This window comes from Bombina bombina, chromosome 7, assembly GCF_027579735.1.
Source record: "Bombina bombina isolate aBomBom1 chromosome 7, aBomBom1.pri, whole genome shotgun sequence".
Classification (NCBI taxonomy): domain Eukaryota; kingdom Metazoa; phylum Chordata; class Amphibia; order Anura; family Bombinatoridae; genus Bombina; species Bombina bombina.
In genome coordinates, this window is record NC_069505.1 from 317747640 (window position 1) to 317772826 (window position 25187).

Genomic DNA, 25187 nt, shown 5'->3' on the forward strand with positions numbered 1-25187 from the left:
AGATTTTAGTATAGTTTGATAGGAGAGTCTGGAAAATACATCTATATATAGTTTGTGTATAGCAGAAAACAAACATGAAAACATTGACACGTTGTAATCAGACCTTTTAAATGGATATTGAAGTCAAAACTGAACTTTAACCCCTTAGTGACCGCAGCTCTTTTCAATTTTCTTACTGTTTGGGACCAGGGCTATTTTTTACTTCCAGGGCTATTTTTACTTTTCTGCAATGTTTGTGTTTATTTGTAATTTTCCACTTACTCATTTACTGTACCCACACATATTATATACCGTTTTTTCTCACCATTAAATGGACTTTCTAAAGATACCATTATTTTCATCATATCTTATAATTTACTATAATTTTTTTTAATAAAATATGATGAAAAAATGGAAAAAAAACACTCTTTTTCTAACTTTGACCCCCAAAATCTACAACCACCAAAAAAAAACATGCTAGATAGTTTCTAAATTTTGTCCTGAGTTTAGAAATACCCAATGTTTACATGTTCTTTGCTTTTTTTGCAAGTTATAGGGCAATAAGTACAAGTAGCACTTTGCTATTTCCAAACCATTTTTTTTTTTTTAAAATTAGCAATAGTTACATTGGAACACTGATATCTGTCAGGAATCTCTGAATAACCCTTCACATGTATATATTTTTTAAATGAAGACAACCTAAAGTATAAAACTTTTCATGCAACCATTTTACCACCAATCTATGCCAAAGTTTTTTTTTTTTTTTTTTTTTAAATGTGGTGATATTTTGACAAAATAGCAATTTAAAGGGACACTGAACCCAAATTTTTTCTTTTGTGATTCAGATAGAGCATGAGATTTTAAGCAACTTTCTAATTTACTCCTATTATCAATTTTTCTTCATTCTCTTGCTATCTTTATTTGAAAAAGAAGGCATCTAAGTTTTTTTTGGTTCAGAACTCTGGACAGAAATTTTTTATTGGTGGATGAATTTATACACCAATCAGCAAGAACAACCCAGGTTGTTCACCAAAAATGGGCCGGCATCTAAACTTACATTCTTGCATTTCAAATAAAGATACCAAGAGAATGAAGAATATTTGATAATAGGAGTAAATTAGAAAGTTGCTTAAAATTGCAAGCTCTATCTGAATCATGAATGGAAAAATTGGGTTCAAAGTCCCTTTAAGAATACATTTACTGAGAACGTTAAGGGTTACTGCCAAATAACCCCCCAATATGTGTTCAGCAACATCTCCTGAGTACTTTGATACCTTGATACCACCCATGTATAGGTGTGTCGGGTTCTCTGGGGGATAAAAGGACTTATTTTTAGGGGGCGCAGTTTTCCAACTTGGAATTTTCACATCTGTCACCAATGTCCTATTTGGAACGTTTCTGAAGCCGGCCAATTTAATTTACCCCCATCAAACCATATATTTTTGAAAATAAGACACCCTAGGGAATTTGAAATGTTGATATTTTAACACTTTCCATGCACTAATTCAACCACCAGTCTTTGTCAAACTTTTGGGTAGTCATTTTTTTTGTGTTATTTTTCACACACATTGTACTTGAGGCATGGATTCTTAGTTCCTGTTATGTGTTACTGACAAACAACACCTCAATATGTGTTCAACAACATCTCCTAAGTACAGTGATACCACCAATTAATAGGTTCTCAGGGGGCTAAAAGGCCTTCTTTTTAGGGGGCGCGTTCCAGTTTTCCAACTTGGAATTTTTACATCTGCCATCATGCACCAATGTCCTATTTGGGACATTTTTTAAGCTGGCCAATGTAATTTACCCCCATCAAACCATATATTTTTGAAAAGTAGACACCCTAGGTATTTGAAAAGCTGGTATTTTAACACTTTCCATGCACTAATTCAGCCTCCAGTCTTTGTCAAACTTTTGGGTAGTCATTTTTGTGTGTTATTTTTCACACACATTGTACTTGAGGCATGGATTCTTAGTTCCTGTTATGTGTTACTGAAAAAAAACACCTCAATATGTGTTCAACAACATCTCCTGAGTACAGTGATACCACCCATGAATAGGTTTATCAGGTTCTCAGGGGACTAAAAGGCCTAATTTTAGGGGGCGCATTCCAGTTTTCCAACTTGGGATTTTCACATTCCATGCACCCATGTCCTATTTGGGACATTTTTGAAGCCAGCCAATGTAATTTACCCCCATCAAATTATATATTTTTGAAAAGTAGACACCCTAGGGTATTCAAAAAGCTGTGTTTCTCAACTCTTGTTATGTGTCACTGCCAAAGAAGACCCCAATATGTGTTCAGCAACATCTCCTGAGTACAAGGAATAGGTTTGTCGTGTTCTCAGGGGGCTAAAAAGCCTTATTTTTAGGGGGCGCATTCCAGTTTTCCAACTTGGAATTTTCACATCTGTCATCATGCACCCATGTCCTATTTGGAACATTTCTGATGTAATTAACCCCTTATCAAACCATATATTTTTTAAAATAAGACACCCTAGGGTATTTGAAATGCTGGTATTTTAACACTTTCCATGCACTAATTCAACCACCAGTCTTTGTCAAACTTTTGGGTAGTCATTTTTTTGTGTTATTTTTCTGACACGTATTTTAGGCATGGATTCTCAGTTCCTGTTATGTGTTACTGACAAAAAACACCTCAATATGTGTTTAACAACATCTCCTGAGTACAGTGATACCACCCATGAATAGGTATTTTGTATTCTCAGGGGGCTAAAAAGCCTTATTTTTAGGGGGGGGGGGGCATTCCAGTTTTCCAACTTGGAATTTTCACATCTGCCATCATGCACCAATGTCCTATTTGGGACATTTTTGAAGCCGGCCAATGTAATTTACCCCCATCAAACCATATATTTTTGAAAAGTAGACACCCTAGGTATTTGAAAAGCTGGTATTTTAACACTTTCCATGCACTAATTCAGCCTCCAGTCTTTGTCAAACTTTTGGGTAGTCATTTTTGTGTGTTATTTTTCACACACATTGTACTTGAGGCATGGATTCTTAGTTCCTGTTATGTGTTACTGAAAAAAAACACCTCAATATGTGTTCAACAACATCTCCTGAGTACAGTGATACCACCCATGAATAGGTTTATCAGGTTCTCAGGGGACTAAAAGGCCTAATTTTTAGGGGGCGCATTCCAGTTTTCCAACTTGGGATTTTCACATTCCATGCACCCATGTCCTATTTGGGACATTTTTGAAGCCGGCCAATGTAATTTACCCCCATCAAATTATATATTTTTTAAAAGTAGACACCCTAGGGTATTCAAAAAGCTGTGTTTCTCAGCTCTTGTTATGTGTCACTGCCAAAGAAGACCCCAATATGTGTTCAGCAACATCTCCTGAGTACAATGAATAGGTTTGTCGTGTTCTCAGGGGGCTAAAAAGCCTTATTTTTAGGGGGCGCATTCCAGTTTTCCAACTTGGAATTTTCACATCTGTCATCATGCACCCATGTCCTATTTGGAACATTTCTGATGTAATTAACCCCTTATCAAACCATATATTTTTTAAAATAAGACACCCTAGGGTATTTGAAATGCTGGTATTTTAACACTTTCCATGCACTAATTCAACCACCAGTCTTTGTCAAACTTTTGGGTAGTCATTTTTTTTGTGTTATTTTTCTGACACGTATTTTAGGCATGGATTCTCAGTTCCTGTTATGTGTTACTGACAAAAAACACCTCAATATGTGTTTAACAACATCTCCTGAGTACAGTGATACCACCCATGAATAGGTATTTTGTATTCTCAGGGGGCTAAAAAGCCTTATTTTTAGGGGGGGGGGGGGCATTCCAGTTTTCCAACTTGGAATTTTCACATCTGCCATCATGCACCAATGTCCTATTTGGGACATTTTTGAAGCCGGCCAATGTAATTTACCCCCATCAAACCATATATTTTTGAAAAGTAGACACCCTAGGTATTTGAAAAGCTGGTATTTTAACACTTTCCATGCACTAATTCAGCCTCCAGTCTTTGTCAAACTTTTGGGTAGTCATTTTTGTGTGTTATTTTTCACACACATTGTACTTGAGGCATGGATTCTTAGTTCCTGTTATGTGTTACTGAAAAAAAACACCTCAATATGTGTTCAACAACATCTCCTGAGTACAGTGATACCACCCATGAATAGGTTTATCAGGTTCTCAGGGGACTAAAAGGCCTAATTTTTAGGGGGCGCATTCCAGTTTTCCAACTTGGGATTTTCACATTCCATGCACCCATGTCCTATTTGGGACATTTTTGAAGCCGGCCAATGTAATTTACCCCCATCAAATTATATATTTTTTAAAAGTAGACACCCTAGGGTATTCAAAAAGCTGTGTTTCTCAGCTCTTGTTATGTGTCACTGCCAAAGAAGACCCCAATATGTGTTCAGCAACATCTCCTGAGTACAATGAATAGGTTTGTCGTGTTCTCAGGGGGCTAAAAAGCCTTATTTTTAGGGGGCGCATTCCAGTTTTCCAACTTGGAATTTTCACATCTGTCATCATGCACCCATGTCCTATTTGGAACATTTCTGATGTAATTAACCCCTTATCAAACCATATATTTTTTAAAATAAGACACCCTAGGGTATTTGAAATGCTGGTATTTTAACACTTTCCATGCACTAATTCAACCACCAGTCTTTGTCAAACTTTTGGGTAGTCATTTTTTTGTGTTATTTTTCTGACACGTACTTTAGGCATGGATTCTCAGTTCCTGTTATGTGTTACTGACAAAAAAACACCTCAATATGTGTTTAACAACATCTCCTGAGTACAGTGATACCACCCATGAATAGGTATTTTGTATTCTCAGGGGGCTAAAAAGCCTTATTTTTAGGGGGGGGGGGCATTCCAGTTTTCCAACTTGGAATTTTCACATCTGCCATCATTCACCCATGTCCTATTTGGGACATTTTTGAAGCCGGCCAATGTAATTTACCCCCATCAAACCATTTTATTTTTGAAAAGTAGACACCCTAGGGTATTTGAAAAGCTGGTATGTTAACACTTTCCATGCACTAATTCAACCACCAGTCTTTGTCAAACTTTTGGGTAGTAATTTGTTTTTTGTTATTTTTCACACACATTGTACTTTAGGCATGGATTTTTAGTTCCTGTTATGTGTTACTGACAAAAAACACCTCAATATGTGTTCAACAACATCTCCTGAGTACAGTGATATCACCTATGAATAGGTTTATCGGGTTCTCAGGGGGCTAAAAGGTCTTATTTTTAGGGGGCGCATTCCAGTTTTCCAACTTAAAATTTTCACATTCCATGTACCCATGTCCTATTTGGGACATTTTTGAAGCCGGCCAATGTAATTTACCCCCTTCAAACTATATATTTTTGAAAAGAAGACACCCTAGGGTATTTAAAAAGCTGTGTTTCTCTGCTCCTGTTATGTGTTACTGCCAAAGAAGACAGTGATACCACTATGCATAGGTTTGTTGGCTTGTTTGGGGGTGCAATGCCAAACTTCTGACGTGTTTGTGATTTTTTTTCACATATCTTCTTTGCCTATCTTCTTTTGGGGGGCCTTTTTTGATACCCCAATTTATTTGCTTGCCATGAATGTGCATATATTTGAAACTTTGACACCCCAAGGTATTGTATATGGATTGCTTTGATGCCTTTGATGCAACCGTTTTAGCCAATTGTATTTAACTGAAAAGCTCACAATTTCAGAATTGAATTACAGGAAAAGTTGACAAAATAAATAATGGACATATATTGCATAATCTTTTTTATATATAGGATTTATCATTATTTTATATTGCCATCTCAAAGTGTTTAATATCCTTTTAAAGGGACATGAGACCCAAAATGTTTCTTTAATAATTAATTTAGAGCACACAATTTTATACACATTTTCAATTTACTTCTATTATCTAAATTGCTTCATTCTCTTTGTATCCTTTTTTAAAAAGAATAACTAGGTAGGCTCAGGAGCTAATTGGTGCTGCTGATCATACATGCCTGTTGTCATTGGCCTATAGATCTGTTCAGCTAACTACCAGTAGTGCATTGCTGCTCCTTCAATAAAGGATACCAAGAAAATAAAGCACAATTGATAATAGAAGAAAATTGGAAAGGTGTTTAAAATTGTATGCTCTATCTGAAATTTTGAAAGAAATAATTTTGGGTTTCGTGTCCCTTTAACCCCTTGGCGACCGAGGACGTTTCAGGCACGTCCTACAAAAAATACAGTTAAGGGCATGCCTGACACGTCCTCGGGTAATCTGAGCGCTGGAAGGCAGCTTAGGTTTTACTTTTATTTCACAGGTAAGTTTGTATTTATTTAAACTAGGTAGTTAATAAAATTAGTTATATTGTAGCTAGCTTCGGTTTTATTTTTATTTCACAGATAAGTTTGTTTTTAGTTTTAAATTATTTATTTAGTTAATAATTTTAACTTTAATTAAGGTCTATTTAAATTATGTTAAAGTTAGGGGGTGTTAAGGTTAGGTTTAGGGTTAGGTTTAGGGGTTAAAATAGTTTAATTTAGGTTGTTGCGATGTGGGGGCCAGAGGTTTAGGGGTTAATTAATAGGTTTAGTTAGTGTTGGCGATGTGGGGGGGGGGTTTAGGGGTTAATAGGTTTAATTAGTGTCAGCAATGTCGGGGAACTGCGGTTTAGGGGTTACTAGGTTTAGTTAGCGTTGGCGATATTTGGGAACGGCGGTTTAGGTGTTAATACTTTAATTAGTGATTGATTAAGTGTTGGCGATGTTTGGAAACGATGTGGGGGGCGGCGATTTAGGGGTTAATAGCTTTATTTAGTGGTGGCAGCATTTTAACATAATTTTTTCGGCAATCACCAGAACATTAGTTAGAAATAACGATTCGGTCCGTAATAACGATTCGGTCCAACATTAATAATAATTTGATTATGCTTTTGAATGAATCCGAATTTTAAAATTCAGAATGACACGAATAAATCCCGAAACCGAATTACCGACACATACCAAATTATTACGAATGTTTCAAACCTAATTTTTTTTACAACCCGAATCAAATATATATGTATATATATAAGGCTTTGACCGATTACAGGGCTGTTGGGCTGCTCTACAATTTTTCCAGGGCTGCTTTTTACTCCCAGTCCGGCCCTGTTTAAGACTCCTAACCAAGCCCCTAAGTATCAGATGTGTGTGTGTCTGTGTCTGTGTGTGTGTATTTATGTGTGTATGTGTGTGTTTTGTGTGCCTGTGTGTGTCTATGTTGTGTGTAAGTGTGTGTATGCATATATGTGTGTGTGTATGAGTGTGTTTGTGTGTCTATTTGTGTGTGTGTATGATTGTATGTGTGTGTTGTGTGCCTGTGTGTGCCTATTTGTGTGTATGTGTGTTTGTGTATGTATGTGTGTTTTGTGTCCCTGTGTGTGCCTATTTGTGTGTGTATGTAATTGTGTGTTGTGTGCCTGTGTGTGTCTATTTGTGTGTGTGTATATATGTGTGTGTGCGTGTATGAGTGTCTATGTGTGTGTTGTGTGCCTGTTTGTGTCTATTTGTGTGGTTGCATGTAGGTGTGTGTGTGCATGTTTGTATGTGTGAGTTGCGTGTGTGTTGTCTGTGCGTGTATGTTTTGTGTATGTGTGTGTCAGTGTGTGCATGTTTTATTTAGGGTTTTCAAAATAAAAATATTATTATACAGCAATCTATTTTGGCAGTAAAAACATGAAGATTTATTAAAGACCCTCAAACTGACTTATGTGTTTATATATTGTATAAAAGGGAAGTGGGATATTGTTTAGACTTCCCTGTCAAAAAACACCTCCAAACAAAGAAGTGAAAAAAAACAAAAAAAAACTGGAAGCCTGTAATTCCTGTTTTTAAACAGATGTTACTCCGTTACAAGTCAGAGCCCTCACAGTGTGTGTGTGAGACAAGGATAGATATTCACTTGTCTGTTTCTCCTGACTTAAAGCAACATGTTTCTCCTTTTGTTGTTTGTTTTGTGTGTTACAGAAACTCTCTCATTTAAAATCTGCTCTTTTAATGTAAGATCTTTTGGAGAAGCAAAATGTGCAAAGCCTGAAGTCATGGACACCATTGTAAAGGTAGGTCTTTTGTTTTTTACTAACTGTAATTCCAACAGAAACATCTTAGTCTGGGCTTGTTTTTCCATGATGTGCTTTTTTATACCATTGATAAATGCTGGACATTGGACAATATGTTGTTGCTCTATAAATAAAGTATAATAATATCATAATGAAGGATATGGCTAAGTTTTCACATATTATTTAATCACACATGACTAATTATCAGTTATTATTATGTAGTAGAAATATTTGTATAGTAAAGTTAGTTGTTCTAATCGAAGACAAAACGGTTTTGTAGCCATCAGGCTCTGTCTGTGATGACACCTGGGCTGGATTGAATGCTAATGCCAAAACTTTAAAATGTAAATGACAGTAGGGGGAATTTTCCAACAGTCCTTTCCATCTCCGTGTTATTCTACAGAAACTATTCTCTTAAAAGGACAATGTACTGTAATTTTTTTACTTCCCGTTGTTTTCCCAATGCTCCATTTTACCTGTTGGAGCGTTTTACATTTTTTTTTTTTTTTTTTTATACAGATATCTCCTTTACATTTATTTTGTCATTTGAAATGGGTATTTTTGCCTTTTGAATCTGCTATCTATACTGAAAATGTAAATACTTAAAAGGACAGCCTACTCCTGAATTTTTATTGTTTAAAAAGATAGATAATCCCTTTTTTACCCATTCCCCAGTTTTACATAACCAACAAGGTTATAATAATATACCTTTTACCTCTGTGATTAACTTATATCTAAGCCTCTGCAGACTGCCCCTTATTTCAGTTCTTTTAACAGACTTGTATTTTAGACAATTAGTGCTGACTCATAAATAACATCACGGGAGTGAGCACAATGTTATCTGTATGGCACACATGAACTAGTGCTGTCTAGCTGTGAAAAACTGTCAAAATGCACTGAGATAATAGGCGGCCTTCAAGGGCTTAGAAATTATATGAGCCTACCTAGGTTTAGCTTTCAACAAAGAATACCAAGAGAACAAAGCAAATTTGATGATAAAAGTAAATTGGAAACTTGTTTAAAACTGCATGCCCTATCTGAATCATGAAAGTTTAATTTTGACTAGACTGTCCCTTTAAGTACTGTCTATAGAAAAACTATATAAACATAGCCTGCAGAATAAATTACATTCCCAGTAAGGGGTGGGAGAGAAAGAAAGATTTTTTTTCCCAATTGTTCTTTCTAAGTATTGTATATAGACATAAAGAAGATAAAAGTGATAAGATATCAAGGTCTGATCTCCTTGCAAGCTCAGCCCATTTTAATGGGGTGTGGCTTAAAAGATCAAAACCAGCTCATATACAATATAAAAAAGAAGCTTAAAGGAGCAATTTCCCATATATTTTATATACGTAGCTGGTATAACAAGTCACTGGAAACACAATGGCCCAGGTTACAAGTGGTGTGCTAATGCTAGTTTGGGATGGGATAGGCAGTACTGATGGACCACGCTAAAGTTAGTGCGCAACATGATATTACAAGTCCATGGTAAGACACATTTACCAGAGAAGGTTTAGCGTGGCCGACATCTCTCTAGAGCAAACATTACTTTGAATCGATATTGTGATTGCGCTAAATATCACTGATATTACAATTTCAAAGTTATGGGTTTATGCTTGAGTGACATGAAGAATGTCTAAATATGTGTATGTATACATGTTTTTATGCGTATGTATGTGTTTCTATGTGTAAATATGTATGTGCACACATAAATACATATTAACACATATATACATTTATATACACATAAATAGAAATATAGACATATATTTTCCACTTTTGAGCCGTTTACAGTCAAATACCTTGAAATATATATATTTTTTTATCAATTTGAATGTTTTATGTGCTTTGAATAAAAATACTTAAAATTCCTATGTTCTTCACTTAGAAGAAAATGTCTATTTTTAATAAATCTATCTCTCTCTCTCTATATATATATATATGTATATATATATATATATATATATATATATAAAAATATATATATATAGATGTATGTATATATATATATAAATATATATATAGATGTGTGTGTATATATACATATATATATATATATATATATATATATATATATATATATATATATATATATATATATATATATATATACAGGGCTTTTTTGTGGGATACTCACCGGAACTAAGTACCACCACACCTGCCATTTCATAACTGGTAATATTTGTAATCGTCATGTAAATACTAATATACTCCTATTATCAAATGTTCTTCATTTTCTTGGTATCTTTATTTGAAAAGCAAGAATGTAAGTTTAGATGCCGGCCCATTTTTGGTGAACAACCTGGGTTGTTCTTGCTGATTGATGGATAAATTCACCCACCAATAAACAAGTGCTGTCTATAGTACTGAACCAAAAATTGTCTGGCTTCTTAGCTTTGATGCCTTCTTTTTCAAATAAAGATAGCAAGAGAAGGAAGAAAAATTGATAATAGGAGTAAATTAGAAAGTTGCTTAAATTTGCATGCTCTATCTGAATCACAAAAGAATTTGGATTCAGTGTCCCTGTAAATGGAGTGCAAATATTGCTTAAGCAAAAGTGATATTTTGCGCTCCACTTGTAATTTAGCCCTTCTAGTGAACTCTCCCTTTAACCTTGCAGGTATTTCTTTACTAAATGGGCTACATATAATAATATACGCCTAGATTTAGAGTTTTGCGTTAGAAGGGGTGCGTTAGCTATGCGTGCTTTCCCCCCCCCGCACCTTTTAAAGACCGCTGGTATTTAGAGTTCACAGAAGGGCTGCGTTAGGCTCCAAAAAGGGAGCGTAGAGGCATATTTACCGCCACTGCAACTCTCAATACCAGCGGTGCTTACGGACGCGGCCAGCTTCAAAAACGTGCTTGTGCACGATTCCCCCATAGGAAACAATGGGACATTTGGAGCTGAAAAAAAACCTAACACCTGCAAAAAAGCAGCGTTCAGCTCCTAACACAGCCCCATTGAGTCCTATGAGGAAACACTTCCTATGTCTGCACCTAACACCCTAACATGAACCCCGAGTCTAAACACCCCTAACCTTACACTTATTAACCCCTAATCTGCCGACCCCGCTATCACTGACCCCTGCATATTATTTTTAACCCCTAATCTGCCGCTTCGTACACCGCAGCAACCTACGTTATCCCTATGTACCCCTAATCTGCTGCCCCTAACACCGCCGACCCCTACATAATATTTATTAACCCCTAATCTGCCCCCCCCAACGTTGCCGCTACTTAACTACAATTATTAACCCCTAATCTGCCGACTGGACCTCACCGCTACTATAATAAAGTTATTAACCCCTAATCCGCCTCACTCCCGCCTCAAAAAACCTATAATAAATAGTATTAACCCCTAATCTGCCCTCCCTAACATCGCCGACACCTACCTACAATTATTAACCCCTAATCTGCCGACCGGACCCCGCCGCTACTCTAATAAATGAATTAACCCCTAAAGCTAAGTCTAACCCTAACCCTAACATCCCCCTAAGTTAAATATAATTTAAATCTAACGAAATAAAATAAATCTTATTAAATAAATTATTCCTATTTAAAGCTAAATACTTACCTGTAAAATAAACCCTAATATAGCTACAATATAACTAATAATTATATTGTAGCTATTTTAGGATTAATATTTATTTTACAGGCAACTTTGTATTTATTTTAACCAGGTACAATAGCTATTAAATAGTTAAGAACTATTTAATAGTTACCTAGTTAAAATAATTACAAAATTACCTGTAAAATAAATCCTAACCTAAGTTACAATTAAACCTAACACTACACTATCAATAAATTAATTAAATAAACTATCTAGAATTATCTACAATTAAATCAACTAAACTAACAAACACTAAATTAAAAAACAAACAAACACTAAATTTCAAAAAATAAAAAATGCTTACAAGAATTTTATACTAATTACACCTACTCTAAGCCCCATAAAAAAACATAACAAAGCCCCCCAAAATAAAAAAATGCCCTACCCTATTCTAAAATAAAAATTGTAAAGCTCTTTTACCTTACCAGCCCTTAAAAGGGCCTTTTGCGGGGCATGCCCCAAAGTAAACAGCTCTTTTGCCTGTAAAATAAAACATACAATACCCCCCCCCAACATTACAACCTACCACCCACATACCCCTAATCTAACCCAAACCCCACTTAAATAAACCTAACACTAAGCCCCTGAAGATCTCCCTACCTTGTCTTCACCACGCCGGGTATCACCGATCCGTCCAGAAGAGGGTCCGAAGTCTTCATCCTATCCGGCAAGAAGAGCTCCTCCAGAGGGTCCAAAGTCTTCATCCTATCGGGCAAGAAGAGGACATCCGGACCGGCAAACATCTTCATCCAGGCGGCATCTTCTATCTTCTTCCATCCGGCGTGGCCAATCAGATTCAAGTTCAATCGGATTGGCTGATCCAATCAGCCAATCAGATTGAGCTCGCATTCTATTGGCTGTTCCGATCAGCCAATAGAATGCAAGCTCAATCTGATTGGCTGATTGGATCAGCCAATCCAATTGAACTTTAATCTGATTGGCTGATTCAATCAGCCAATCAGATTTTTCCTACCTTAATTCCGATTGGCTGATAGAATCCTATCAGCCAATCGGAATTCGAGGGACGCCATCTTGGATGACGTCCCTTAAAGGAAACTTCATTCGTCGTTAGTCGGTCGGTGAAGAAGGATGGCTCCGCGTCGGCTGCTTGAAGATGGTCCCGCTCCGCGCCGGATGGAAGAAGATAGAAGATGCCGCTTGGATGAAGATGTCTGCCGGTCCGGATGTCCTCTTCTGCCCGGATAGGAGGAAGACTTTGGACCCTCTGGAGGAGCTCTTCTTGCCGGATAGGAGGAAGACTTCGGAGCCTCTTCTGGACGGATCGGTGATACCTGGCATGGTGAAGACAAGGTAGGGAGATCTTCAGGGTCTTAGTGTTAGGTTTATTTAAGGGGGGGTTGAGTTAGATTAGGGGTATGTGGGTGGTGGGTTGTAATGTTGGGGGGGTATTGTATGTTTTTTTTTACAGGCAAAAGAGCAGAATTCTTTGGGGCATGCCCCGCAAAAGGCCCTTTTAAGGGCTGGTAAGGTAAAAGAGCTTTACAATTTTTATTTTAGAATAGGGTAGGGCATTTTTTTATTTTGGGGGGCTTTGTTATTTTTTTAGGGGGCTTAGAGTAGGTGTAATTAGTTTAAAATTCTTTTAATCTTTTTTAATTTTTTGTAATTTAGTGTTTGTTTTTTTCTGTAATTTAGTGTTTTGTTTTTTTTTGTAATTTAGTTTAGTTGATATAATTGTAGATAATTGTAGATAGTTTATTTAATTTATTTATTGATAGTGTAGTGTTAGGTTTAATTGTAACTTAGGTTAGGATTTATTTTACAGGTCATTTTGTTATTATTTTAACTAGGTAACTATTAAATAGTTCTTAACTATTTAATAGCTATTGTACCTGGTTAAAATAAATACAAAGTTGCCTGTAAAATAAATATTAATCCTAAAATAGCTACAATACAATTATTATTTATATTGTAGCTATATTAGGGTTTATTTTACCGGTAAGTATTTAGCTTTAAATATGAAGACTTTATTTAATAAGATTTATTTTATTTCGTTAGATTTAAATTATATTTAACTTAGGGGGGTGTTAGGGTAGGGTTAGACTTAGCTTTAGGGGTTAATACAATGTATAACATTGTTGAAAGCATTCTTGGAAAACTGCTACCATATATAATGCTCCAAACATTTACAAACATTTACACGCTCTTGAGCTTATCTTCCTGCTTATAAACAAAGGATACAAAAGTAACAAATTAACGCCTAGATTTAGAGTTTTGCGGCCAAAGGGGTGCGTTAGCTACGCATGTTTTTTTCCCCCCGCACCTTTTAAATAACGCTGGTATTGAGAGTTCTCTGAAGGGCTGCGTTAGGCTCCAAAAAGGGAGGGTACAGGCATATTTACCGCCACTTCAACTCTCAATACCAGCGTTGCTTACGGTAGCGGTAAGCTGGAAAAACGTGATCGTGCACGATTCCCCCATAGGAAACAATGGGGCAGTTTGGGCTGAAAAAAAATACCTGCAAAAAAGCAGCGTTAAGCTCCCAACGCAGCCCCATTGTTTCCTATGGGGAAACACTCTCTAAGTCTGCACCTAACACCCTAACATGTACCTCGAGTCTAGACACCCCTAATCTTACACTTATTAACCCCTAATATTAACCCTTAATCTGCCGCTCCGGACACCGCCGCAACCTACATTATACCTATGTACCCCTAATCTGCTGCCCCTAACATCGCCGACACCTATATTATATTTATTAACCCCTAATCTGCCGCCCCAACGTCGCCGCTACCTTACCTACACTTATTAACCCCTAAACCACCTCACTCCCGCCTCAAAAACCCTATAATAAATAGTATTAACCCCTAATCTGCCCTCCCTAACATCGGCGACACCTAACTTCAAGTATTAACCCCTAATCTGCCGACCGGACCTCGCCGCTACTCTAATAAATGTTTTAACCCCTAAAGCTAAGTCTAACCCTAACCCTAACACCCCCCTAAGTTAAATATAATTTTATAATTAACTAAAGTCTTCCTATTTAAAGCTAAATACTTACCTGTAAAATAAACCCTAATATAGCTACAATATAATGAATAATTATATTGTAGCTATTTTAGGATTTATATTTATTTTACAGGCAACTTTGTATTTATTTTAACTAGGTACAATAGCTATTAAATAGTTATTTACTATTTAATAGCTACCTAGTTAAAATAATTACAAAATTACCTGTAAAATAAATCCTAACCTAAGTTACAATTAAACCTAACACTACACTATCAATAAATTAATTAAATCAATTAACTACAATTACATACAATTAAATAAACTAAACTAAATTACAAAAAAAACCAAACACTAAATTACAAAAAATAAAAAAAGATTACAAGAATTTTAAGCTAATTACACCTACTGTAAGCCCCCTAATAAAATAACAAAGCCCCCCAAAATAAAAAAATTCCCTACCCTAATCTAAATTAAAATAGTTAACAGCTCTATTACCTTACCAGCCCTTAAAAGGGCTTTTTGCGGGGCATGCCCCAAAGAAATCAGCTCTTTTGCCTGTAAAAAAAACACAATACCACCCCCCAACATTACAACCCACAACCCACATACCATTACTCTAACCAAAACCCCCCATAAATAAACCTAACACTACCCCCCTGAAGATCTCCCTACCTTGAGTCGTCTTCACTCAGCCGAGGAGCGATGGACCAAAAGAAGACATCCGGAGCGGCAGAAGTCTTCATCCTATCCGGGCAGAAGAGGACATCCGGACCGGCAAACATCTTCATCCAAGCGGCATCTTCTATCTTCATCCATCCGACGAGGAGCGGCTCCATCTTCAAGACCTCCGGCGCAGAACATCCTCTTCTCCCGACGACTAGACGACGAATTAAGGTTCCTTTAAGTGACGTCATCCAAGATGGCGTCCCTCGAATTCTGATTGGCTGATGGGATTCTATCAGCCAATCGGAATTAAGGTAGGAAAAATCTGATTGGCTGAATGAATCAGCCAATCAGATTCAAGTTCAATCAGATTGGCTGATCCAATCAGAAAATCAGATTGAGCTCGCATTCTATTGGCTGTTCCGATCAGAACCTTCATTCGTCCTCTAGTCGTCGGGAGAAGAGGATGTTCCGCGCCGGAGGTCTTGAAGATGGAGCCGCTCCTCGTCGGATGGATGAAGATAGAAGATGCCGCTTGGATGAAGATGTTGATGTCTGAGTGAAGACGACTCAAGGTAGGGAGATCTTCAGGGGGGTAGTGTTAGGTTTATTTAAGGGGGGTTTGGGTTAGAGTAGGGGTATGTGGGTGGTGGGTTGTAATGTTGGGGGGTGGTATTCTGTTTTTTTTACAGGCAAAAGAGCTGATTTCTTTGGGGCATGCCCCGCAAAAAGCCCTTTTAAGGGCTGGTAAGGTAATAGAGCTGTTAACTATTTTAATTTAGATTATGGTAGGGAATTTTTTTATTTTGGGGGGCTTTGTTATTTTATTAGGGGGCTTAGAGTAGGTGTAATTAGCTTAAAATTCTTGTAACCTTTTTTAATTTTTTGTAATTTAGTAATTATTTTGTAATTATTTTAACTAGGTAGCTATTAAATAGTAAATAACTATTTAATAGCTATTGTACCTAGTTAAAATAAATACAAAGTTGCCTGTAAAATAAATATAAATCCTAAAATAGCTACAATATAATTACTCGTTATATTGTAGCTATATTAGGGTTTATTTTACAGGTAAGTATTTAGCTTTAAATAGGAAGACTTTAGTTAATTATAAAATTATATTTAACTTAGGGGGGTGTTAGGGTTAGGGTTAGACTTAGCTTTAGGGGTTAATACATTTATTAGAGTAGCGGCGAGGTCCGGTCGGCAGATTAGGGGTTAATACTTGAAGTTAGGTGTTGCCGATGTTAGGGAGGGCAGATTAGGGGTTAATACTATTTATTATAGGGTTTTTGAGGCAAGAGGGAGGCGGTTTAGGGGTTAATACATTTATTATAGTGGCGGCGAGGTCCGGTCGGCAGATTAGGGGTTAATAAGTGTAGGTAAGGTAGCGGCGATGTTGGGGGGGCAAATTAGGGGTTAATAAATATTATGTAGGTGTCGGCGATGTTAGGGGCAGCAGATTAGGGGTACATAGGGATAATGTAGGTGGCGGCGATGTGCGGTCGGTAGATTAGGGGTTAAAAAATGTTATTAGAGTGGCGGCGATGTGGGTGGGCCTCGGTTTAGGGGTACATAGGTAGTTTATGGGTGTTAGTGTACTTTAGAGCACAGTAGTTAAGAGCTTTATAAACCGGCGTTAGCCCAGAAAGCTCTTAACTACTGACTTTTTTCTGCGGCTGGAATCTTGTCGGTAGAGGGTCTACCGCTCACTTCAGCCAAGACTCTAAATACCGGCGTTAGGAAGATCCCATTGAAAAGATAGGATACGCAATTGGCGTAAGGGGGTCTTTACGGTATGGAAAAGTCGCGGCTTGGAAGTGAGCGTTAGACCCTTTCCTGGCTGACTCTAAATAGCAGCGGGCGGCCAAAAGCAGCATTAGGAACCCTTAACGCTGCTTTTGACAGCTAACGCAGAACTCTAAATCTAGGCGTAAATTTGTTAATATAAGTAAATTGGATTTTTTTCAGAATTATACACTATAGGGTCAATTTATCATGCTCCGTACGGAGCTTAATGCCCCATGGTTGCTCTATAACCTGTCCGCCTGCTCTGAGGCGGCAGACAGAAATGAACCCGATCGAATACGATCGGGTTGATTGACACCCCCTGCTAGTGGCCGATTGGCCGCAAATCTGCAGGGGGCGGCATTGCACCAACAGTTCACAAGAACTGCTGGTGCAATGATAAATGCAGACAGGGTATGCACATGAATAAATTGACCACTAGATCTTGTATTAAGTGTCCCAATACATGACATTAAACACAAATAGCTAGAAACGCGTAAAATCAATAATTACTACCTCTATACTTAGAAAACACAAGCAGGGGTATGTCACTATGTATTAGGGTAAAGTACAAAAAGTGGTAGGAATGGCTGGCTATGGGCGTTTCTGGGAGTTCTAGAGGAGTGGTTGGGGATCTTATCTAAACCTAGTTCATGCAAATTTAATAAATAATAATAATACGCCTGCACAGTATTGTCTTAGATCAGATATGTTACAGTGGACTGTTTTATAGCTGTAGTGTTTTTTTCCGCCTTAGTTCATTTGTTCTATAAGGATTTTAAGATGTTTTTGTGATGCACATTTCTTTGACAGTGAAACGGGTTTTATGGGGCGAGAAGTTAGCAGTTATAATACAGATGCAGCTTCATTGATTATAATGGAGCCGAACTTACAACGCACTGCCGAGGCAATGGGTTTCTGTGAGTTTTTCTTTAGAGAGATATTTGTTTCAGAAAAGCAGTTTTATTAATTCTCGGCCAATGATTGTTTAGATCAGCGCAGGAGCTCATTTACACCTAGCATCTGTCTTTTTGTAGCAAAGGAAATAAAATAAATATACTTAAGACTAGTCTTTTTAATAGGTGTATCCCTGGACTGATTTGATAACAAATCCATAGACCTCCCATCTATCCCTATTTGAGAAGGACAGCCCCTAATTCTGAGCTCTGTGCCACTATCCCTCTGAGACAGCCATGTGTCCTTATTTGTAGAATGTTCTTTAGCCCTGCAAGCAGATCCCCCAGCCACACCCATCAACTGATCAGACACACCCACCAAGGGCCCAGACACCCAAAATCCCACCCACGAACCACCAACCTCTTCCAAAACAGTCCCACCCACAAAATGGAGACGGCCCCGCACAACATCCCAAATCCCTCCCACCTAGGCACAAATTATGGGAGGTATAAAATTCCTCTGCATTTTGCTGTCAAAATGTACAGTTTGAAATGTTTTGTAAGCACATAGACTTGTAGTGTTAGTAGTGCTAACATTTTATGCTCTAACAATTTAGAACATGACAATTTTGAATTACAGTGTCCCTTTAAAGGACCAGTAAATACAGTAGATCGGCATAATCAACAAATGCATGATAACAAGACAATGTAATAGCACTTAGGGGTCGATTTATCAAAGACTTTCGCCAGCCTTCAACCCCCAACGACTGCAGGTTTTCAGAAGAGAACATGCAGTCCGTATTCAACAAGCAGCGGTCATCAGACCGTTGCTTCCCTAACCTCTCTCCAACTCTTAGGTGGCGAATTTAAATCTCCCCGGTCTCGTCCGACCGGGGAGATTGACAACTCCTGCCTGCGTGTGATTGGCTGAGCGCGGGCAGGGGGTGGCATTACACAAGAGTGCAAAATTGCGTTCTTGTGCAATGCTGAATTACGGCAACGGAATTCAGCCGGCCAGAGGTGAGCTGCAGCAGACAGGGGCACGTGTGTACACCCCAGTCCACCACAGCTTGATAAATCGACCCCTTAGTCTGAACGTCAAATGAGTAGTAGATTTTTTCTGACAAATCAAAGTTATATCTATTTCCACATCCACTGCATCATGTGACAGCCATCAGCCAATCACAAATGCATATATGTATAGTCTGTGAATTCTTGCACATGCTCAGTAGGAGCTGGTGACTGAAATGTGTAAATATAAAAAGACTGCACTGTTTGTTAATTGAAGTAAATTGGAAAGATGTTTAAAATTACTGAATCATGAAATTTTGACTTGAGGGTCCCTTTAAAGTGATGGTAATCTATGAGAAACTCCAACATGCGATCGTATAGATAATAAAAAAATAAATGCACTTTCATTCATGAAACTGACGAAAACGATCAGTAATAGCAAATATTTACTGTTTATATCCTTCGATTTGAGCTCCGTTCCTCCGCCCGTACAAAAGCCGCCATTGATTTTGAAAGTCACGTTTCTTTGAACGAGCAATTAAAATCACGGCCAGTCGGCGACTCAAAAACACACTAACACGCCCCTTGTTACCTAAGCGCATATGCTACAGGTATACTATGTATTGTATTGGGAATTTAGCGCATGCGCAAAGCCAAATGTGAAGAATGATACTCCCATATAATGACGTAGAGAGCGGGTGGTTCTGGTCTCTACTATGGCCCATACACAGTTCAGGAAGTAATCCCGGGGGCTGAACTAGGAGCGATAATGCTCAGTAAGTAAAATATTATTTTTAAAACAAACGTTTGAGTTTTAAATTAAAAAAACGTAGCGATTTAGGTGATAGAGACTTGAGGAATAAGTTTTTAACGTCAAATTGCACTCAATTTACCATCACTTTAAGTGCTGATATATAGTATGCTTATATAATATATGATTTTAAAACAACTTAGATGGGTAAAATGAGAGTTTCTGTGCTATTGATATATGAAACATTTAATAAAGTCTAAAATATGCAATTTGTTTTGTAGATCATATCTCAATGTGACATTATGCTTTTAATGGAAATCAAAGATAACAGCAAGAAAGCCTTCCCAGCGTTAATGAGAAGACTCAATAGGTAACAATAAGAACAATATCAAGCTACAAGTCTGAGTACTTTTGCATTTAACAGGTAACAATAAGCACAATATCAAGCTACAAGTCTGAGTACTTTTGCATTTAACAGGTAACAATAAGCACAATATCAAGCTACAAGTCTGAGTACTTTTGCATTTAACAGGTAACAATAAGCACAATATCAAGCTACAAGTCTGAGTACTTTTGCATTTAACAGGTAACAATAAGCACAATATCAAGCTACAAGTCTGAGTACTTTTGCATTTAACAGGTAACAATAAGCACAATATCAAGCTACAAGTCTGAGTACTTTTGCATTTAACAGGTAACAATAAGCACAATATCAAGCTACAAGTCTGAGTACTTTTGCATTTAACAGGTAATATATTTCATAAACCTACATTTCATTTATTTTTCTAGCCAAGTTGAGTCTCCAAATGAATTTGATTTTGTCATTAGTGAACGGCTTGGACGCAAATCCTATAAGGAACAATATGCATTTATTTATAGGTAAGTAACTGATTTTTACATTCATTAATTAAAGGGATCCAAAGATTTTCCTTCATGATTCAGACAGACAATTGCAAATGGGGAGTAAAAGTCAATGCAAAATATATTGGAGTAGATTACAAGTGGAGCGCTATTTTATCGCCCGCCCGCAAACGGGAAAATTTGCCTGTATGGGGGCGCGAGATAAATATCCAGACATTAAAAGTGGCTGGTTATTACTACCATGAGCTTGCGGTAGCAATTAGCGCTTACAAAATTAACCAGATATCAGATCACTGGTTTATTTTCTAAAAGTGCCCCAAATGCCCCCAAAGTAAAGGTCTTTTAGTTTTTTATAAAAAAAAAAGTTGCATTTTTTTTCCATAAAAAAACTACTGCACTAGGCAGTTTTTAGGGGTTAAAAGTAGCGGGTGTGAAGTGTTAAAAAAAAAAAAACGCACTGAAAAGTGCCTTTACATTGGGGTCCATGGGAACGGTGTGTTCCCTGTAAGTATATATGTATGTGCTTATATACATAAATATTTATGTGTTAATATGTGTATATACACATATTAACACAAAAATATATATGTATATATTCATACATTTGTTTTAACACATCTTCAGCTTAGAGCTCAAGTGATAGCCAACCTGAGTATTTCAGGCGCCCCCATAGAAGTCTATTATGTTAGGGATTTAGTGCACCCGCGCTATCTGACATCCAGGTGTTAGCACTCCCTAGACATTCGCTCGAGCACCAATATATTTATTTCAATTTATAATATGACAGCAAAAACAAAAGCACTATTGATATAACATGAGCAGTGTTAGTGCACAATGGAGCTAATATTTTTGTGACATCATGTTTAGCTTAAAGGTGGCAGACAAATTAAGGAGCGGCGGTCTTATGACTGCTGATTCTTAACTTACGTTTTCGGCAAGCCGGAAACTACAGGCGCAGAGGCGTAACTAGAAACCACAGGGCCCAGGTGCAAGAATCACAATGAGTTTTACTACTCTTGCTTAAAGATCAGAATAGTATATAGAAGAAATTATATTGTGTATATATGGATTGCCATGTATGGATTCTGCGTTAAGTTTTAAAGGTACTGAATACTCATACTAGGGAAAGGACTTTGGGGACTGCTTAGTCAGAAGTTGATTACTATAAAAGTCATTGGGTGCCCCTTAAATGTTGCAGTATCATAAATACGTGTTTTTACTTGCTATATTTATGTTAGCTAATATTTGGAATTCTACTAATGCAGGGGTTTTCAACAAGCCAGATTTTTAGGATATCTGAACTGGAGCACAGCTGAAATAATCAGCTGATTAGTAAACATTTACTTACCTGCTCTCTAATCCTGACAATCTTGCCTGTTAGGGAGGCCTGGGGACAGGTTTGAAAACTTCTGTAATAAAGGGACATAAAAACCTTTAAGATTATAATGCAAAATGTTTAATTATATGCAGGTCATTTATTTTGCCTGTTTTCCTGTAATTTAATTCTGAAAATTGTGGGCTTTCAAATTCCTGTTAGAAGTGAAAGTACAGACCCCTGACTTTACACTGCTATATTCTCTGCCTCAGAAGAGAAGGGCATTTGGGTTGCAACATGGCACCACCGATAGCTTTATGAACATTAAAGCTTTACATTATTATTTTTTTTGCAACATTTATGCAACTAATGTATTTAAAAATAAAACAAAAAAAAAAAATCTGCATATTATTCTCTGGCTAATCTACTTTGAAGACATAATTTTATCTAGCATTTATTTAGTGTTTAATGTCCTTTTAAACATTTTTTTATTTTTAATAACCAAGAATAAAAGCTTATCTGCAGTCCATAATGTTTGAGCCAGGACATAAGAACTGATAGGGTTAAACTTCACACACTTACCAATGATAATCTTTATTTAAGAACCACACCACCTGTAACTAATCAATCACCAGTAGATAGTAAGACCCTAGGAAGGCGAGTACAACCGGCACTACCTTGCAAACCCTTAATGTTTTTGAGAAAAGGGTGGAGGGCTGTGTGGTGACATAGGTGCTAGGTTATTAATTGGGGCTGCTAGTAGATCAAGCACCCCTTTAGAGCAATCACTGACCACTACATTTTTGATGACAGTTTTACAGAGTAAGGAATTGTTTCTTTAACACATTTGCAGGAAGGAGCTTGTATCAGTGAAAGAGACATACCAATATCCAGATCTTCAGCCAGAAGACGTGGATGCATTTTCCCGAGAGCCTTTTGTTGTATGGTTCAAAGCCCCCAAAACTGGTGAGTTATTTGGTCCCCCTGACTTGTCCTCCTTCTGGTAAATAGATGGCCAATTATTGTGGGCGGAGAGCTGCACAATAGCTAGAAGTTACAAGCCTTTTTTGCATTTTTTAAAAACAGACTTTTTAAGTGTATTTAAAGGGACATGAAACCCAATTTTTTTCTTTCATGATTTGGAAAGAGCATACAATTATAAACAACTTTCTAATTTACTTCTATTATCTATTTTGCTTCATTCTTTTGATATTCTTTGCTGAAAAGCATATCTAGATATGCTTAGTAGCTGCTGATTGGTAGCAGCACATAGATGCCTCCTGTGATTGGTTCACTGTGTGCATTGCTATTTCTTCATTAAAGTATAGCTAAAGAATAAAGCAAATTAGGTCATAGAAGTAAATTGGAATGTTGTTTAAAATTATATTCTCTACCTTAATCATGAAAGAAAATGTTTGGGTATAGTGTCCCTTTAAGTATATTATACAGTAATGCAAAAAACCTCTTTGAATTCTATGGTTTTACGTATCAGGACATGATAACAATCATCTGGTCCTTAGCAGGTCTTAAAATGAGGTAAATACAACCTCAGCTGAACAACAACACATGACATATTACACTGTGTCATGATTTATTTAACAAAAATAAAGTCAATATGGAGAAGCCATGTGTGAAAAACTAATTACACCTTATGATTCAATAGCTTGTAGAGCCACCATTAGCAGCAATAACTTGAAGTAATTGTTTTCTGTATGAGTCTATCAGTCTCTCCTATTGTTATGGAGGAATTTTGTCCCACTCTTCTTTACAACGTTGCTTCAGTAAGTTCATTGAGGTTTGCGGGCATTCGTTTATGCACAGCTCTCTTAAAGTCCCACCACAGCATTTCAATCGGGTTGAGGTCTGGACCATTGTTACACCTTGATTCTTTTCTTTTTCAGCCATTTTGTTGTAGATTTGCTGGTATGCTTGGGATCATTGTCCTGTTGCATGACACTATTTTGGCCAAGCTTTAGGTGTCAGACAGATGTCCTCACATTTGACTCGAATACTTTACAGAGGAGTTCATGGTCGACTCAATGACTGTAAAGGTGCCCAGGTCCCGTGGCTGCAAAACAAGCCCAAATCATCACCCCTCCACCACCGTGCTTGACACTTGGTATGAGGTGTTTGTGCTGATATGCTGTGTTTGGTTTCCGCCAAATGTGGCGCTGTGCATTATGGCCAAACATCTCCACTTTGGTCTTGTCTGTCCAAAGGACATTGTTCAGATGCAACTTTGCAAACCTAAGCCGTGCTGCCATATTCTTTTTAGAAATAAGAAGCTTTCTCCTGGCAATCCTTCCATACAAACTATACTTGTTCAGTCTTTTTCTAAGTGTATTGTCATGAACTTTAACATTTATCACGCTAACTGAGGCCTGCTTCTGAGATGTAACTCTTGTTTTTTTTGAAATATCTCTGAGCATTGCACTGTCTGACCTTGGGGCGAATTTGCTAGGACATCCACTCCTGGGAAGATTGGCAACTGTCTTGAATGTTTTCCACTTGTGAATAATCTTTCTCACTGTAGAATGATGGACTTTAAATTGTTTGGAAAAGGCCTTATAACCCTTACCAGAGTGATGGGCAAAATTCATACAATTTCCAAACTCCAAAATTATAAAAATAACTTTTTAAACTGGGTCCATAAGCACAAAAAACAATGTTTCAGGCCTGCAATTGGCCCTTAGTCATGTATTCTTAAAGGGATACTAAACCCAATTTTTTTTCTATCATGATTCATATAGAGCATGCAATTTTAAGCAACCTTCTAATATACTCCTATTATCAATTTCACTTTGTTCTCTTGCTATCTTTATTTGAAAAAGGAGGAATCAAAGTTAAGGAGGTGGCCCATTTTTGGTTTAGCACCCTGGATAGCGCTTGCTGATTGGTGGCTACATTTAGCCACCAATCAGCAAGCCCAACCCAGGTGCTGAACCAAAAAATGGGCTGGTTTCTAAGCTTACATTCTTGCTTTACAAATAAAGATAGCAAGCGAGCAAAGTAAAATTGATAATAGGAGTAAATTCAAAAGTTTCTAAAAATTCCATGTTCCATTTGAATCATGAAAGAGAAACACAGGTTTGTCTCTTTTTACCTGCACTTGTAGCATCAATAAATCACAGATTGTACTATACTGCCATCATGTGGTCACAAATAGGTATAACAATACGATCATTAGTCAATTTATATACTAGCCTGATCATACATATTATTTAAAAAAATACAAAATAAGATATGCATATAATACACAA

General features: G+C 37.1%; 1 protein-coding gene across 1 annotated transcript in view; it reads left to right on the plus strand.

The window, feature by feature from the left end:
- The first annotated feature begins 7859 nt into the window (after nt 1–7859).
- Nucleotides 7860–25187, plus strand: part of DNASE1L3 (deoxyribonuclease 1 like 3) — a 36260-nt gene continuing 18932 nt past the window's right edge. The window contains exons 1-4 of the mRNA XM_053720969.1: nt 7860–8059; nt 20033–20121; nt 20541–20630; nt 22781–22893. Coding sequence (XP_053576944.1) covers nt 7931–8059; nt 20033–20121; nt 20541–20630; nt 22781–22893 — 421 coding nt within the window. The 5' untranslated portion in view covers nt 7860–7930. The remainder of the gene's footprint in view (nt 8060–20032; nt 20122–20540; nt 20631–22780; nt 22894–25187) is intronic.